The 13,343-nt window shown below is 39.3% G+C and overlaps 2 protein-coding genes and 1 non-coding gene across 3 annotated transcripts; all 3 read left to right on the top strand.

The window, feature by feature from the left end:
* Positions 1-1,668: 1,668 nt before the first annotated feature.
* On the top strand, positions 1,669-1,740 carry trnam-cau (transfer RNA methionine (anticodon CAU)). Its single transcript has one exon. It is a non-coding gene; the product is annotated as a tRNA-Met (tRNA).
* A 673-nt stretch (positions 1,741-2,413) lies between these two features.
* LOC117599381 (phosphorylated adapter RNA export protein) lies at positions 2,414-4,943 on the top strand. Its single transcript, XM_034312825.2, has 2 exons — positions 2,414-2,488; positions 4,353-4,943. Exons 1-2 carry the CDS (start codon positions 2,414-2,416, stop codon positions 4,941-4,943), a joined length of 666 nt encoding a protein of 221 aa, XP_034168716.2.
* A 3,257-nt stretch (positions 4,944-8,200) lies between these two features.
* On the top strand, positions 8,201-12,626 carry LOC113543650 (phosphorylated adapter RNA export protein). Its single transcript, XM_026942036.3, has 5 exons — positions 8,201-8,380; positions 8,877-9,487; positions 9,652-9,772; positions 10,025-10,108; positions 11,031-12,626. The coding sequence occupies exons 1-5, from the start codon at positions 8,279-8,281 to the stop codon at positions 11,310-11,312; spliced, it is 1,200 nt and encodes a 399-aa protein (XP_026797837.2). The 5' UTR covers positions 8,201-8,278; the 3' UTR covers positions 11,313-12,626.
* Positions 12,627-13,343: the final 717 nt, after the last annotated feature.

Genomic DNA, 13,343 nt, shown 5'->3' with positions numbered 1-13,343 from the left:
AACCTTGAGGCAGCAGGGCTACAACAGCAGAAGACTACATCAGGTATAAGTCCTGTCAGTCAAGAACTTTAATCTGTGGGCACCGGCTCACCAAAACTGTGCAGCTGAAGATTGGAAAAACATGAAAAATATGCATGTTGGACAAAACCTGCAGGTTAAGCTGTAGGAGTTGTAGCCCAATTTTGCACACAAAAATACACAGTGTAAAAGAATTCTTTGGTTGTGAGTTGAATTCAGCAGTCTTAGAACACGTAATGTGAGGTTAGTGAAACTGGGAACAAAGATACAGATGATAAAATTCTGGGATTGTCTAAAATCTTTGATTCAGATCTCAGTGTCAGCAGAATGTGACTGCTGCTCCAGTGCTCGACTAAAAGACACCAATAGGAGAGTGGTGTAGAATTGTACAAAACTTTTATTTTACATGCATTTGGTGAATGTAAAATTTCATGCCCTGACTCTGTTCATCATTATTCCTTTTTTATTTATAATAGCTAAACAAGGTATTTTAATCCAATGGGAATCTGTTGTTCTCATGAATATATTGAGTTATGAATTATATTCTGAAAATCATGCTTAATTAAATGACATTGCTCAGTTAACTGGTCAGTTGAAATGAGTGAGTTTAATCTAAAGCCCAATGATTTAAAAGCAGTTATAAACACTGTTAACTGTAACTGTTCTGTGGGTGGAAAGTTTAGGAATAAAGGTCTCTCATAATAAATACACTGTGACATCAGCATTCTAGAAATCCAGGGGACCAGAAAACGTGTGTGTGAGCTCAGTGGGCTCGGTATTACAGTGTGCTGCAAAGAAGATATTTATTCAGGGAAACTACAAGAACTAGGACCTGCTATGCCTCAGAAAGGGCAAGGTCTGCCATGTGGTCACTCCAGGTCAACTCCAGGCTCTCTAAAGCATCCTCTGTGATTTGATCCAACAGTTCAGATCAGGTGATATTTTTTCTGATTTATTTCTCAACACAAAATTAAAGTAATCCAGAAATGAACAGAAATAAAAGACTAGTTTTTGCCAGAAAGCACAAAGTCAACAGTTCTAGTCTTTGTATTTCATAACTGACTGGAGGTGAAACTTGTGCTGCAAAGAAAATGCCAGGGAAATTATGATACATTTTATCATCAATATAAATTTTGCTGTTGCATAATTGTTTTGATTTATTCACACCCAGGATTTTTTTTATCCTGGATACTTACTTGACATTTCGTAGGCTGATTTGTTATAGCAAACGAATGAAATTTATCGTTTTGGAGATTCAATACAAATCCCAAACGTTCGGGGTAAAGTCACGGATCTGGCAACACAGAGTCCTACACCATTATTGGTCCAAACCCGACTCTCCCACTTCATAACCAAATAAGAATACACTGTATAAGTTAATAATGTACACGAGTTAAAGTCAGTGGAAGTCAGTCCTTTATAATAGATGATTGTCTAAAAGAAACTGTTAAAATCCATCGAATGAAAAATTTTAGGCACGGAAAAACAGCTTGGATAAAACAAAAGTTGATAAATAAATGAACTATAAATAAATACATTTTAGGATAAGAAAATTTCCCTTGTAGAATTACAACCAAAAATATTTACAATATACTTGTTATATACCTGCTATATAGTTTATATAGGTATAAGTGGGCACGTACATTCCACAGCAGAGTGGCGCAGCGGAAGCGTGCTGGGCCCATAACCCAGAGGTCGATGGATCGAAACCATCCTCTGCTAACTACCCTTTTTTTTTTTTTTTTTTTTTTTTTTTTTTTTTTTTTCTTCCTTTCCCCCCCGTTTAAATAAATATTATTTTCTTTTATTTTATTTGCATAAGCAAAATAAATAGATATATTGTGCTGACTTTGTAGAACACATTTTACATTTGTTTCAGTGAATACTGTTGCTATGGTTATCATGATGCAATTTAAACTTTGAATTAAAAAATTGTTTTGAATCAAAGTTTAGAATGTTGAGTTTATATTCAAATTTCTTATTCCCCCCTTTACAGCCATGGAAGGTGTGTCTATTAGTAAGTAATTATATATGGAGCCAAGGACCACTTTAATTTTTTTGCCTATTTTTGGAGCCATAGAGCTTTTTTTCCTGAATTTTCCACTGAGAGAACACATTAGACCTAAGTTTAAATGATTTATTATTATTTATACATGTTTTTCAGTTACTGAGGTCTGGATTAAAACCATTCAATTCAAGTGACACTAGAGAACTCACTAATAAATATAATAACATTGATAAAGTTGGATTTCACTATGCTATAATAATATGTAATATGCAGTATAATAGAGTCTAATAGATTCATTAGAATGTATTACTCTTTCTTCTTCATAAATGCTCTGATATGTTAGCAGTTACGCTGTTAAATTACTATATTTACAACAACAGAGACACAATGGAGAATCTAGAGGATGGAGAAATAAGTGGCTCGGATTCAGAGCCAGAAATGCATTCAGATGACCGGCAGCAGGTAAGAATAGAAAACATGCATCCACTTCTCCAGGGCGGTGCTTTAGATTTGTGTTTGGCAGTTTGCTAACAAGTACACGAAACGTTTCTCCAGGGCCAAGGTGCTACATAAGACAAACACAGAACAACACAGAACTACAAGGGACTACATAATTTATACACAGTGCACAGTGCAAACATGTGCAGACAGCACAAGACAGTACAATGACTACTGGGACAGACAATGGGCATAGTCCCAGTGCAGCGCCGACCAGTACACAGTTCTGTTTAAAGTGAACCTAGTGACAATAGTGCAAAGAGTACAATACAAGTAGCTGAGATACTGTAAAAATAAGTGTAAACATAAGAGTAGCAGCCTATGTACAGTATAGTAAGTATTGTAGCAGCATAAACATGTGCAAGAACTTGCAAAAAAAATTGCAAATAGGATGGAGAATGCTCAGTCTGAGTATTGAGGAGTCTGATGGCATGGGAGAAGAAACTATTGCACAGTCTGGTCGTGAGGGCCCAAATGCTTCAGTACTGTTTTCCAGACGGCAGAAGGGTAAAGAGTGTGTGAGAGGGGTGTTTGGGGTCAAACATAATGCTGGTGTATTTGCAAGACGGTGCAATTCCCAAACCAGGCAGTGATGCAGCTGCTCAGGATGCTCTCAATGGTCCCTCTGTAGAACATGATGAGGATGGGGGGTGGGAGATGTGCTTTCCTCAGTCTTCTCAGAAAGTACAGGCGCTGCTGGGCTTTCTTAATTATGGAGCTGGTGTTGAGTGACCAGGTGAGGTTCTCCGCCAGGTCACCAAGACACCAAGACATTTGGTGCTCTTGACGATCTCCATTGAGGAGCCGCCGATGTTCAGCGGAGAGTGGTCATTCTGTGCTCTTCTGAAGTCAACAACTATCTCTTTAGTCCGTTAGCCTCTGCACCTCCTCTCTGTATGCTGACTCGTCGTACTTGCTGATGAGACCCACCACGGTCGTGTCATCGGCGAACTTGATGATGTGATTCGAGCTGTGCATTGCTACACAGTCGTGAGTCAGCAGAGTGAACAGCAATGGACTGAGCACACAGCCCTGGGGGTCCCAAGCACTCAGTGCAGTGGTGTTGGAGATGCTGCTCTTGATCCAGATTGACTGAGGTCTCCCAGTCAGGAAGTCCAGGATCCAGTTGCAGAGGGAGGTGTTCAGGCCCAGCAGGTTCAGCTTTCCAATCAGGTGCTGAGGAATGATTGTGTTGAATGCTGAGCTGAAGTCTATGAACAGCATTCAAACATATGTGTCTTTATTGTCCAGGTGGGTAAGGGCCAGATGGAAGGTGGTGGTGATGGCGTCGTCTGTTGAGTGGTTGGGACAGTAAACGAATTGCAGGGGGTCCAGTGGTCTTCCTCGCAGTCTCGTCATTCTGTGCCTCAAACCGAGCGTAGAAGTTGTTCAGCGCATCTGGGAGGGAGGCATCACTGTCACAGTTAGGCGAAGTTGTCCTGTAGTTGGTGATGGCCTGGATGCCCTGCCACATGCGCCTTGTCTGTAGCTGCTTAATTTAGTGCCCTAGGAAGTGCATATGACTTAGAAAGAGTGCATATGTTTTAGAAACAAGCCTTTCTAGTTGAAAGTAATGACCGATATGATTAGCCAGGTCCACTCATCTCAGACTGAGACATCTGATTTCTGCCTGATACTGATTGTTCACATGTGGTTTAATTTTCCAGTCATTAAGTGTTGCAGTGTACTATTTATCACTTGTTCTGTTTATTGTGTTGCAGTAATTGTTGCTAGGATCTAAACAGCAAAATAAATGGTAGTGTGAACTATAGGAAAATATTGCCTTTTTACATTTCTGAAAGTCTGTTTTGTTTGAATTCTTCTATAGATGCCTTCTGCAGGAGCTTTTTCCACCCAGCACTTCCAGCTAGCTGCCACCAGCTACCGTAGCTCCATTGCAAGCAACTCGAGCGACGGCGACTCGGAGGAAGAGGCTGCATTGTGCAGGCGAAAACGTCAGAAGTGCACCAATGTTCCTCCGCCTGTGCCTCCAGCAGCTTTCGGAGGTTCCGGCGCTGTCGCAGGACCTCCACGCCGCAAAGTGAACAACATCTGGGGCTCTGTGGTGCAGGAGCAAAGCCAGGAGGCTGTCGCAGCTGAGCTCGGCATCATGGGAATGGAGGGGGGCATCACTATGGACAGCCGCCAGTGTGAGACCTACAACTACTTACTGGCACGTAAGCTGATGGAAAAGGAGAAGCAGGAGGAGGAGCAGGGCATGGAGACCATGCTGGATGGGCAGCTAGAGCATTACATGCAGCACGGAGCACAGGAAGAGAAGAGTGATGGCCATCTGAAGAGGAAGAGGTCAGTCAAGGAACGACTGGGTCCTAGAGCTGAGATGGACTTTAAAGGGCAGTATGAGATCATGGTGGACGACCCTGAAGATAAAATGATTGATGAAATAACACAAAGGTGATTTAATTTTTTTACAGACAGTGTGTTAGTTTTTTTTTTTTTTACTAATTTAAATACAGTATATTGGACGTTGTTTGCCGTGTTGTATTGCATGATGATTGTCTCCTCTGTTCTTCTTAAAAGGTTAATGGAGCAGAGTTTTTAAATGCAAGTGTACCAAGCTGCCAAGAGCTTTGATCTTTTTCCTCAGAGCATCAGCAAAGCTAAAAGAAGAATACGTTTTGTAAGGAATAAAATACCATATCAATGCAAGCTGTTACAGGAAAATAAACAATCCCCCATCGGTGGTGTGATGTGGTCCAACATGAGGCAGCGTTACTGTTATCTATATTAAAAAACATGCTCTTAAATCTGTTTATTATTAGGCTTAAATTATGTGGAGCATCCATCATACAAGTCCATTTGAATGAGCTTTTGCATTAGAATGAGTGCATTACTATAAACTATCAGAGCTTCTGTTGTAGAAAATTAATCAAAACCTTCTGAGCAATCAAATTTGAGAATTCAACAGTGTTGTGATACAAATATATTTAAACCACGCAACATCATAAATCTCAGTGCCTTCTCTTTATCTCAGTACTTACATCTGCCCAAACCTTCCATGCCTCTCGTGCCTTCTGTACAGTTTCTTCATATTCAGCCAGGGTAGCCTGATTGAAAGGCAGAAATACATTTTACAGAGATCAGAATGAACCATCTTACCATACACATTTATCCATTTATCCACTATTATAACAGAGCCTAAGACTCACACAGGGAGCTCTCTTTCAAGTTCACTGTCATTACTTAAAGTACAAAAACTCTATTCACCAGCTTTATTTTAGATATTGACCACTCTGAAGTGACTCAAAAGACATTCAGCCTTTCACATATGTCTACAGTTTAGTGTTTCCTAAAGTGCAGAAGGGATTCTTTGTGCATGATTATGTTATTGGGTGATAATTTGTGTATTTGTATTGTGTAGACATTTGATTGCATTTTAGTCATCCATGGTTTCTGCAGTTCTGACACTGAGAGTTATTTCTTAAGAACAAGCATGGAACATGGTCATGTGTATAGAAGTAAAGTTACCTGTCGGACTCTGGCGATGGGCTCATTGTTGGCAGGACAGTAAGATGTGACCACCTAAGAGCATAAGGTAATAATCAGACATGAAAAATCACACTCTGTGAAACTGGACTGCACCATATGAACATACTCCAAATAGATGATGAATGTACTCCATGAACAGACTCCACTGGGATATACCGTGATATATATTGTGATGTGGTTTGCCATGGAGGTCAATACATCATTTGAATTCTGTGATTCATCAAAAAAAAAAAAAAAAAAAAAAAAAAAAAAAAGACATTTGAGCCTTCTGAAACTGAGGGTGTTAAGATATTGAGAAGACAGTGAAACATTTTGTGATTGTTAGAGTTTTCATTCTCATACTGCAACCTTTGGTGTTATATCATATGCCAATGTTGCAATAATGATTAACAAATGATTTATTCAGTAACCCTACTGGGAAGCTATCTTAAATTAACTTGCACTACAAATTAGTCTCTTGGATTTTGCAATGCTACAATGGGACAGAATGAGTGCGTGCTGAAACACAACACGCAACTTTGCTATAATGCGTGGATAACTGAGAATACAAAATCAATTACAATTTAATAAAAAAGAGAAAGCTCATTAACATTTCCTGTTATCTGCTATGGATGTCACTGGAACAAATGTGTCAGCTTCAGTCACCCACAATCGACTCCATAATATACTCTGTAAAGTAGACTCCTAAATCAGCATACTATATCTATACATGTTATATGTAATTACTCTATCCAATATCAAGGCCACATTTTGGACACTTTACTGAATTATGCTGAGATATTTAAAGGAAAACTCCACCCTGAAACACTTTAAATTTGTTGAGATTTAAATATTTGTGATGTGCTTAGCGAGTCTGGTGCTAATTTGTTGCTTGGTGTTGTATTTACAATACTCCTGTGAGAAGGTAGAGGTTGTGTGCTGCTCTGACATCACAGGGGGACCCAGATCAGCAACTTACTAACAAGCATGATGGTGGTATTAGCATGCAAGCTGAAGCCCTGGAACTTTATCTGTTTTGAGCTGAGTATACAGATGAACAGGCGAGAGAGTTTGATAGATAAAAGTAATAAAGCGCTGCTGCATCGCTCTCTTTAGGTAGAGATGAAGCAAGGGCTAATTCCCATTTGTGCCACTATCAGCAGGTAGTTGAACAGCATTGTGGGTACTGTAAGAAAACCATTAACCAAAGAGAAAATAGACTAACATGTCAGTTAAAGGCAAATCAGAATTGAATTACAAAATAATGTAATTAAATCTCTGAATATATAATTAACTTGACCTCTGAAGATATAATTAACACAGGTTAATTATAAAGATTAATATGCAAGTTGCTTGGTCTGGATTTTTCCTTTAACATTCATCATGAGTGTGAAAGGGCTGGTACAGGTTTAGTAGTATGCTATTTTGAACGCAGCTCGTCTTTGGTGTAATTATGTGTCATGTCCAGTAGGTGTCACTGCAACCCGAAGAGCAAGGAAGCAACTAATAACTTACTAGCTAGATTTAACCTACTAATAGATTATTTTCCATTTTAAAAGCATTGATATGTGTGTGAGCGTGTGTGTGTGTGTGTGTGTGTGTATGTATATCACTTTAATTTTTAATTTCAAAATAAGAGGTAAGTTCTCACCCTCAGCACAGACATGAGTACAGTAATGTCAGTAACGTTCTGCCTATTTATTTGTTTGTTTGTTTGTTTGTTTGTTTTTTGGAGCCATGGAGATTGTTTTTCATTTTCCACTGAGAGAACACATTAGCCCTACGTTTAAATGATTTATTATTATTTATACATGTTTTTGAGTTACTGAGGTCTGGATTAAAACCATTCAATTCAAGTGACACTAGAGGACTCACTAATAAATATAATAATATTGATAAAGTTGGATTGTAATTTCCTGTAACATTTTTTTTAATCATGGACTCCACTTTTATAAACACTACTATGCTATAATAATATGTAACATATAGTATAATATAGTCTAATATAATTACTAGAATGTATTATTAATTCTTCTTCATAAATGCTCTGATATGTTAGCAGTTATGCTGTTAAATTACTATATTTTTTATCGGCTTCTTTATGAAATATTTAGAACAGCACTCATACTCTTAGGATTAAAATACTGTGTTTTTTTTTTTTTTTTTTTTTTTTTCCTGTAGGTTTTAGATTAGTTTTATCCAACAAGGAGAGACGCGCGTGGCGTCGTTGCTCTTCAACTTCCGTAGAACTTCCGGGTTGGAGAAATGGCGGGTCACAACAACAGAGACACAATGGAGAATCTCGAGGATGGAGAAATAAGTGGCTCGGATTCAGAGCCAGAAATGCATTCAGATGACCGGCAGCAGGTAAGAGTAGAAAACATGCATCCACTTCTCCAGGGCGGTGCTTTAGATTTGTGTTTGGCAGATTGCTAGCTTGTTTTATAACGTTAGCTAACTAGGTTACCCCAGTCAATCAAACTAGCCAGCTAACTAATGCTATTAGCTATGGAATTTATCCATTTACATGATTAGCTGCTTAATTTAGTGCCCTATGAAGTGCATATGACTTAGAAACAGTGCATATGTTTTAGGAACAAGCCTTTCTAGTTGAAAGTAATGACCGATATGATTAGCCAGGTCCACTCACCTCAGACTGAGACATCTGATTTCTGCCTGATACTGATTGTTCACATGTGGTTTAATTTTCCAGTCATAAAGTGTAGAGTACTGTAAAGAGTACTATTTATTACTTGTTCTGTTTATTGTGTTGCAGTAATTGTGGCTAGGATCTAAACAGCGAAATAAATGGTAATGTGTACTATTTTTACATTTCTGAAAGTCTGTTTGAATTCTTCTATAGATGCCTTCTGCAGGAGCTTTTTCCACACGGCACTTCCAGAGCAGAGATCATCCACAGACCGCTTCATACGCCACCAGCTACCGTAGCTCCATTGCAAGCGACTCGAGCGACGGCGACTCGGAGGAAGAGGCTGCATTGTGGAGGCGAAAGCGTCAGAAGTGCACCAATGTTCCTCCGCCTGTGCCTCCAGCAGCTTTCGGAGGTTCCGGCGCTGTCGCAGGACCTCCACGCCGCAAAGTGAACAACATCTGGGGCTCTGTGGTGCAGGAGCAAAGCCAGGAGGCTGTCGCAGCTGAGCTCGGCATCATGGGAATGGAGGGGGGCATCACTATGGACAGCCGCCAGTGTGAGACCTACAACTACTTACTGGCACGTAAGCTGATGGAAAAGGAGAAGCAGGAGGAGGAGCAGGGCATGGAGACCATGCTGGATGGGCAGCTAGAGCAATACATGCAGCATGGAGCACAAGAAGAGAAGAGTGATGGCCATCTGAAGAGGAAGAGGTCAGTCAAGGAACGACTGGGTCCTAGAGCTGAGATGGACTTTAAAGGGAGATATGAGATCACAGTGGATGACCCTGAAGATAAAGTGATTGATGAAATAGCACATAGGTGAGGAAAATCTCAGTTAAACTTCAAAACTTCAGAAATTTTACCATATGATTTTTGTTTTACAGACAGTCTGTTAGTTTTATTACTAGTTTAAAGACAGTATGTTGGACGTTGTTTGCCTTGCTGTATTGCGTGATAATTGTCTCCTCTGTTCTTCTTAAAAGGTTAATGGAGCCAAAGAGGGAGTTAATAGAGCGTGTCGTGAAGGTGATTGGCACAAAGAAAGCGATAGAGCTTCTGTCAGAAACTGCAACAATTGAACAAAGTGGAGGTCTTTACACCATGGTAAGAGTTCCCACATTTCAAATTTGAATAACTTTCACATTTTAATGAGAAAACCACTCTTTTACATTGTTTAGCAGCTAGGTAAGGTCGTTCAACACACATCAGATCAGCAGTTTAGTCTTCCTCCTGAGTAATTTCACACTACTTGCCACTGAGCAGCACTGCTGAGCTTGATTGTTTCTGCTTGACATCCTTTGAAATATTGATCTGGTAGCTTTAAGATGTATATTTATACGTGTTCCCTTTAAATAGGATCACAGCAGAAGGCGGACACCTGGAGGAGTTTATCTGAACTTGCTGAAGAATACTCCTAGTATTTCTCAGGATCAAGTCAAGGTATGATGAGAAGGATGAACTACTCTGGTGTTATTCTGTTTTAAACATAATCTAGAGTAAACACACTAAGTATTTAGACATTCTTTTTTTTCCACATTTTCGCTTCTCTAATTTCATAACTTCATGTTTTCTTTTGTCCTCATACACTTAATTTCTCATTTCTTTTATCTCGTCCCTGATCCATAATTATGGCAGACGACACTGGCCTGAATTGGTATTGATCCAATTTAGCCTATTTTCCATGTTTTATGCAACAAAAGCATGTGGAGAATCATCTTAGGATGTCTGTGTCTTCAGTGGCGGCTCGTCTATAGGGGCAAATTCAGCAAATGTTAATCTTCATAAAGTCCTCATTCACAACTACATACATTTTAAATTCAGTTGAAATATTAATTACCTCTTTTGAGTGACCAGCAATTTAAAAAATGTTGCTATTTGACAGGTGTAAGCCGATGTTCCATTGATTTGCTCAAAAACATGCCCTCTGCCCCACTTAGCTTCCATCGAGTTGTTATTATTGCACCTAGTTGCCAAAAATGGAAACTGCAACAAGGACTAATAGAGGCTCACTGGGGCAGAAATCATGCTGCCCCATGCTCACTTTATAAAGATTTTTAGTGAATGATGAGTAACTGACAGGGTTGGCAGGGTCACATTTGTTAAGCCAAATTGGGCTAGTTTAGACAATACTCTATGGCCCCAAAGATCTTATTTTATAGCAAATAATCTGAATGAAATGTAATAAATTTCTGCAGACAAAGGCAAAGACAGTGAGTGGGCCTAGGATGTGCAGAACTATTTCTATTGTAAGATGTATTGCAAAGATGTATTGGGAGAGGGAAAACTGGATTACAGAGTGGATACATCAGCCCGTCCATCAGAAATGCTTGTCTTGCTCTTAAAGAAATCTTTTGTTGCCTAGGAAATATTTTATGAAGAGAACCAGAAAGAGTATAACAACAAGAAGGCAAACAAGAAGGCAGCCAAGCAGCGGCAAAAATACTTAACAGCCAAGAAAATGAAGCAAGCGATCGACACTTTAGACCTGCAGGAGCACGATGACGTTTCTCGGGAAACGTTTGCCAGTGACACCAACGATGCTTTGGAGTCGCTGGAGGATGGGGGTGAGGACCAACCCGAGTCTGCACTGGGCACAGAGGAAGCTCCTGTAATTTACAACTCGAATGACCTGGAGGTCTTCTGATGCTGCTGGCTGTCTTCCTGAGTGACTGTGTAGACAGTGACTAGACAATAAAGTTTGCTGTCACCATGTTTAGTGATGTGGGCTGAGCAGATTAGATTTCATTTAAAGTATGTGTGTTTGATGTGGTCATTTCTTTTCCACCATTTCATGCTCCATCTCTTGTGTGAGTTTGGACATGGCAAGTTCTGCACTGCATAAAGGTGTATGTATGTATGTGTGTGTGTGTGTGTGTGTGTGTGTGTGTGTGTGTGTGTGTGTGTGTGTGTGTGTGTGTGTGTGTGTGTGTGAGAACAAGCTCAGAAACCTTAGGCTGCTTCCACACTAGGTGTTTCTCCCTGTATACGTTCTGTATGTAATCTTATGGGAAGAAGGCAGAATGTGATCCTGTCACTGTGGAGCTCTTCTAAAAGTAAAAGAGGAAAGCTCCACTTTTCAGAAAAGTGATGAGTGACATCAAACATGTTTTCATCAATCAGATTTCAGCTCAGGGGCAAGCGAGAAGAATCAACATGGAGGACAGTGCTGGTAGAAAAAAAATAGTTTTGTTATTGAGTGGATATGTGGTGCTTAATGATGTATTCTTCTGGAAATATTTCAATGTTGCTAGAGATAACAAATGGTATCTGATGTCAGGAACAAGTCCTAGTATAAATCTGGCTGAGTACAGTGGTCTTGGATGCTGTATGTCTCCCAGGACGAAGCTTCTGGGAAACAGACAGCATATTGGTTCAGAGAAGGCACTTCATTCCTTTCCACTGCTTTTTTTTTCAGTAGACAAAAAAATAAAAATAGTGTGAAAGCAGCCTTATTCATGACAAATTTGTAAGATGAGAGCTTTTATGCAGTATACTGTTAGTGAAGTCAGTTACAACGATGCACTTTTGCTTGCCCACTAATTTCATAATTCTTTTAGTATTAAATGGCTGTGCAGCTAAGTTAAACCTAGTCATACATTCAGTTCATTCCCTACTGAAAATCATAGTGCATAGTCCAAAGAATATGCTTAATAGTACTTGTATAAGTATTGATGGCTGATATTATGCTTAATATAAAGCAACAGTCTGAGCAACTGTCACAATCTAGTAGTAATGATGCTTCACCATCTTGCACTTATTCTGCCTGCCATTGACTAATCACAATGTCAAATTTGTATTTGTGAAAAATGACAGCGTATTCAGATACACTAAGCATTCAGAATACTCATCATGTCAAGTGAGTGTTTTGACGATGAATAAAATGGTCTCATGTAAGTTTTATGTTTGCTACTGAATCCTTAAGTACCGAATTTTAAAATAAAGTTCTATTTAGAATCCATTTTAAGCTTGTTTGACACATCCTTTTCTGACTATCCTTCAAAATTTATTAATAATGTTAAGAATTTTAGAATATTTTTACTCCGACTAACAATTAAGAAGTGTGAGAAGGCTGTCTGTATTCTTCCCCATGATTTTCTTCTGTTGTCTGTTGTCACGACATGTCACGAAGTAACAGCCTGCTATTATATTACTATGCGGTTAGTGTACCTAAGTGTACTTCAGTGATACATTCGGCAGTTTCCTGTCTTTTGTGTTAAAACTCTGACTCAGTTGACCCACAGCTCTCACTCTCACTGAAGCATTGAAAGGTCCATTTACAGCTCAGGGCTGAAGAAGATGATTCATCTAAGTTTAGCTCAGTAGGTTTTTTTTTTTTTTTTCTTTAATGCATCATAGCTTATCACAAAATGATGTCTGCTCTATTTAGGACAAGGAGAAAATAGCTAAATTAAGGTCTTATATGACACTGCCATAAAATAGTACAACAGATTTAGTATGATTACTGTTATGACTGGCTCTAAGACGTCCTCAGTCTGTGGGATGAGAGAGAACCTCTTCACCACTGGAGCAGCGCCAAAGAGCTGCGGAGGCTCAGCTCTGAAAAGTTGTCATGGTGACACTGTCCTAATTCTGATGAGTTATTATGTCAGCTACTCTGTCGTATAAATTATGCCACAGTGACAGAATCCCAAGGCGGTTGGTGCAAGAATGCATG

Source organism: Pangasianodon hypophthalmus, chromosome 17, assembly GCF_027358585.1.
Source record: "Pangasianodon hypophthalmus isolate fPanHyp1 chromosome 17, fPanHyp1.pri, whole genome shotgun sequence".
In the NCBI taxonomy this organism is placed as follows: Eukaryota; Metazoa; Chordata; class Actinopteri; order Siluriformes; family Pangasiidae; genus Pangasianodon; species Pangasianodon hypophthalmus.
Note: the sequence above shows the minus strand (reverse complement) of the source record. Positions and strands in the feature narration are given on the sequence as shown.

Coding starts and splice junctions, on each gene's coding strand:
- LOC117599381 (XM_034312825.2), top strand. CDS start 2,414: ATGGAGAATCTAGAGGATGGAGAAATAAGTGGCTCGGATTCAGAGCCA. Junction 2,489..4,352: donor ATTCAGATGACCGGCAGCAG/GTAAGAATAGAA, acceptor ATTCTTCTATAG/ATGCCTTCTGCAGGAGCTTT.
- LOC113543650 (XM_026942036.3), top strand. CDS start 8,279: ATGGCGGGTCACAACAACAGAGACACAATGGAGAATCTCGAGGATGGA. Junction 8,381..8,876: donor ATTCAGATGACCGGCAGCAG/GTAAGAGTAGAA, acceptor ATTCTTCTATAG/ATGCCTTCTGCAGGAGCTTT. Junction 10,109..11,030: donor TTTCTCAGGATCAAGTCAAG/GTATGATGAGAA, acceptor TTTGTTGCCTAG/GAAATATTTTATGAAGAGAA.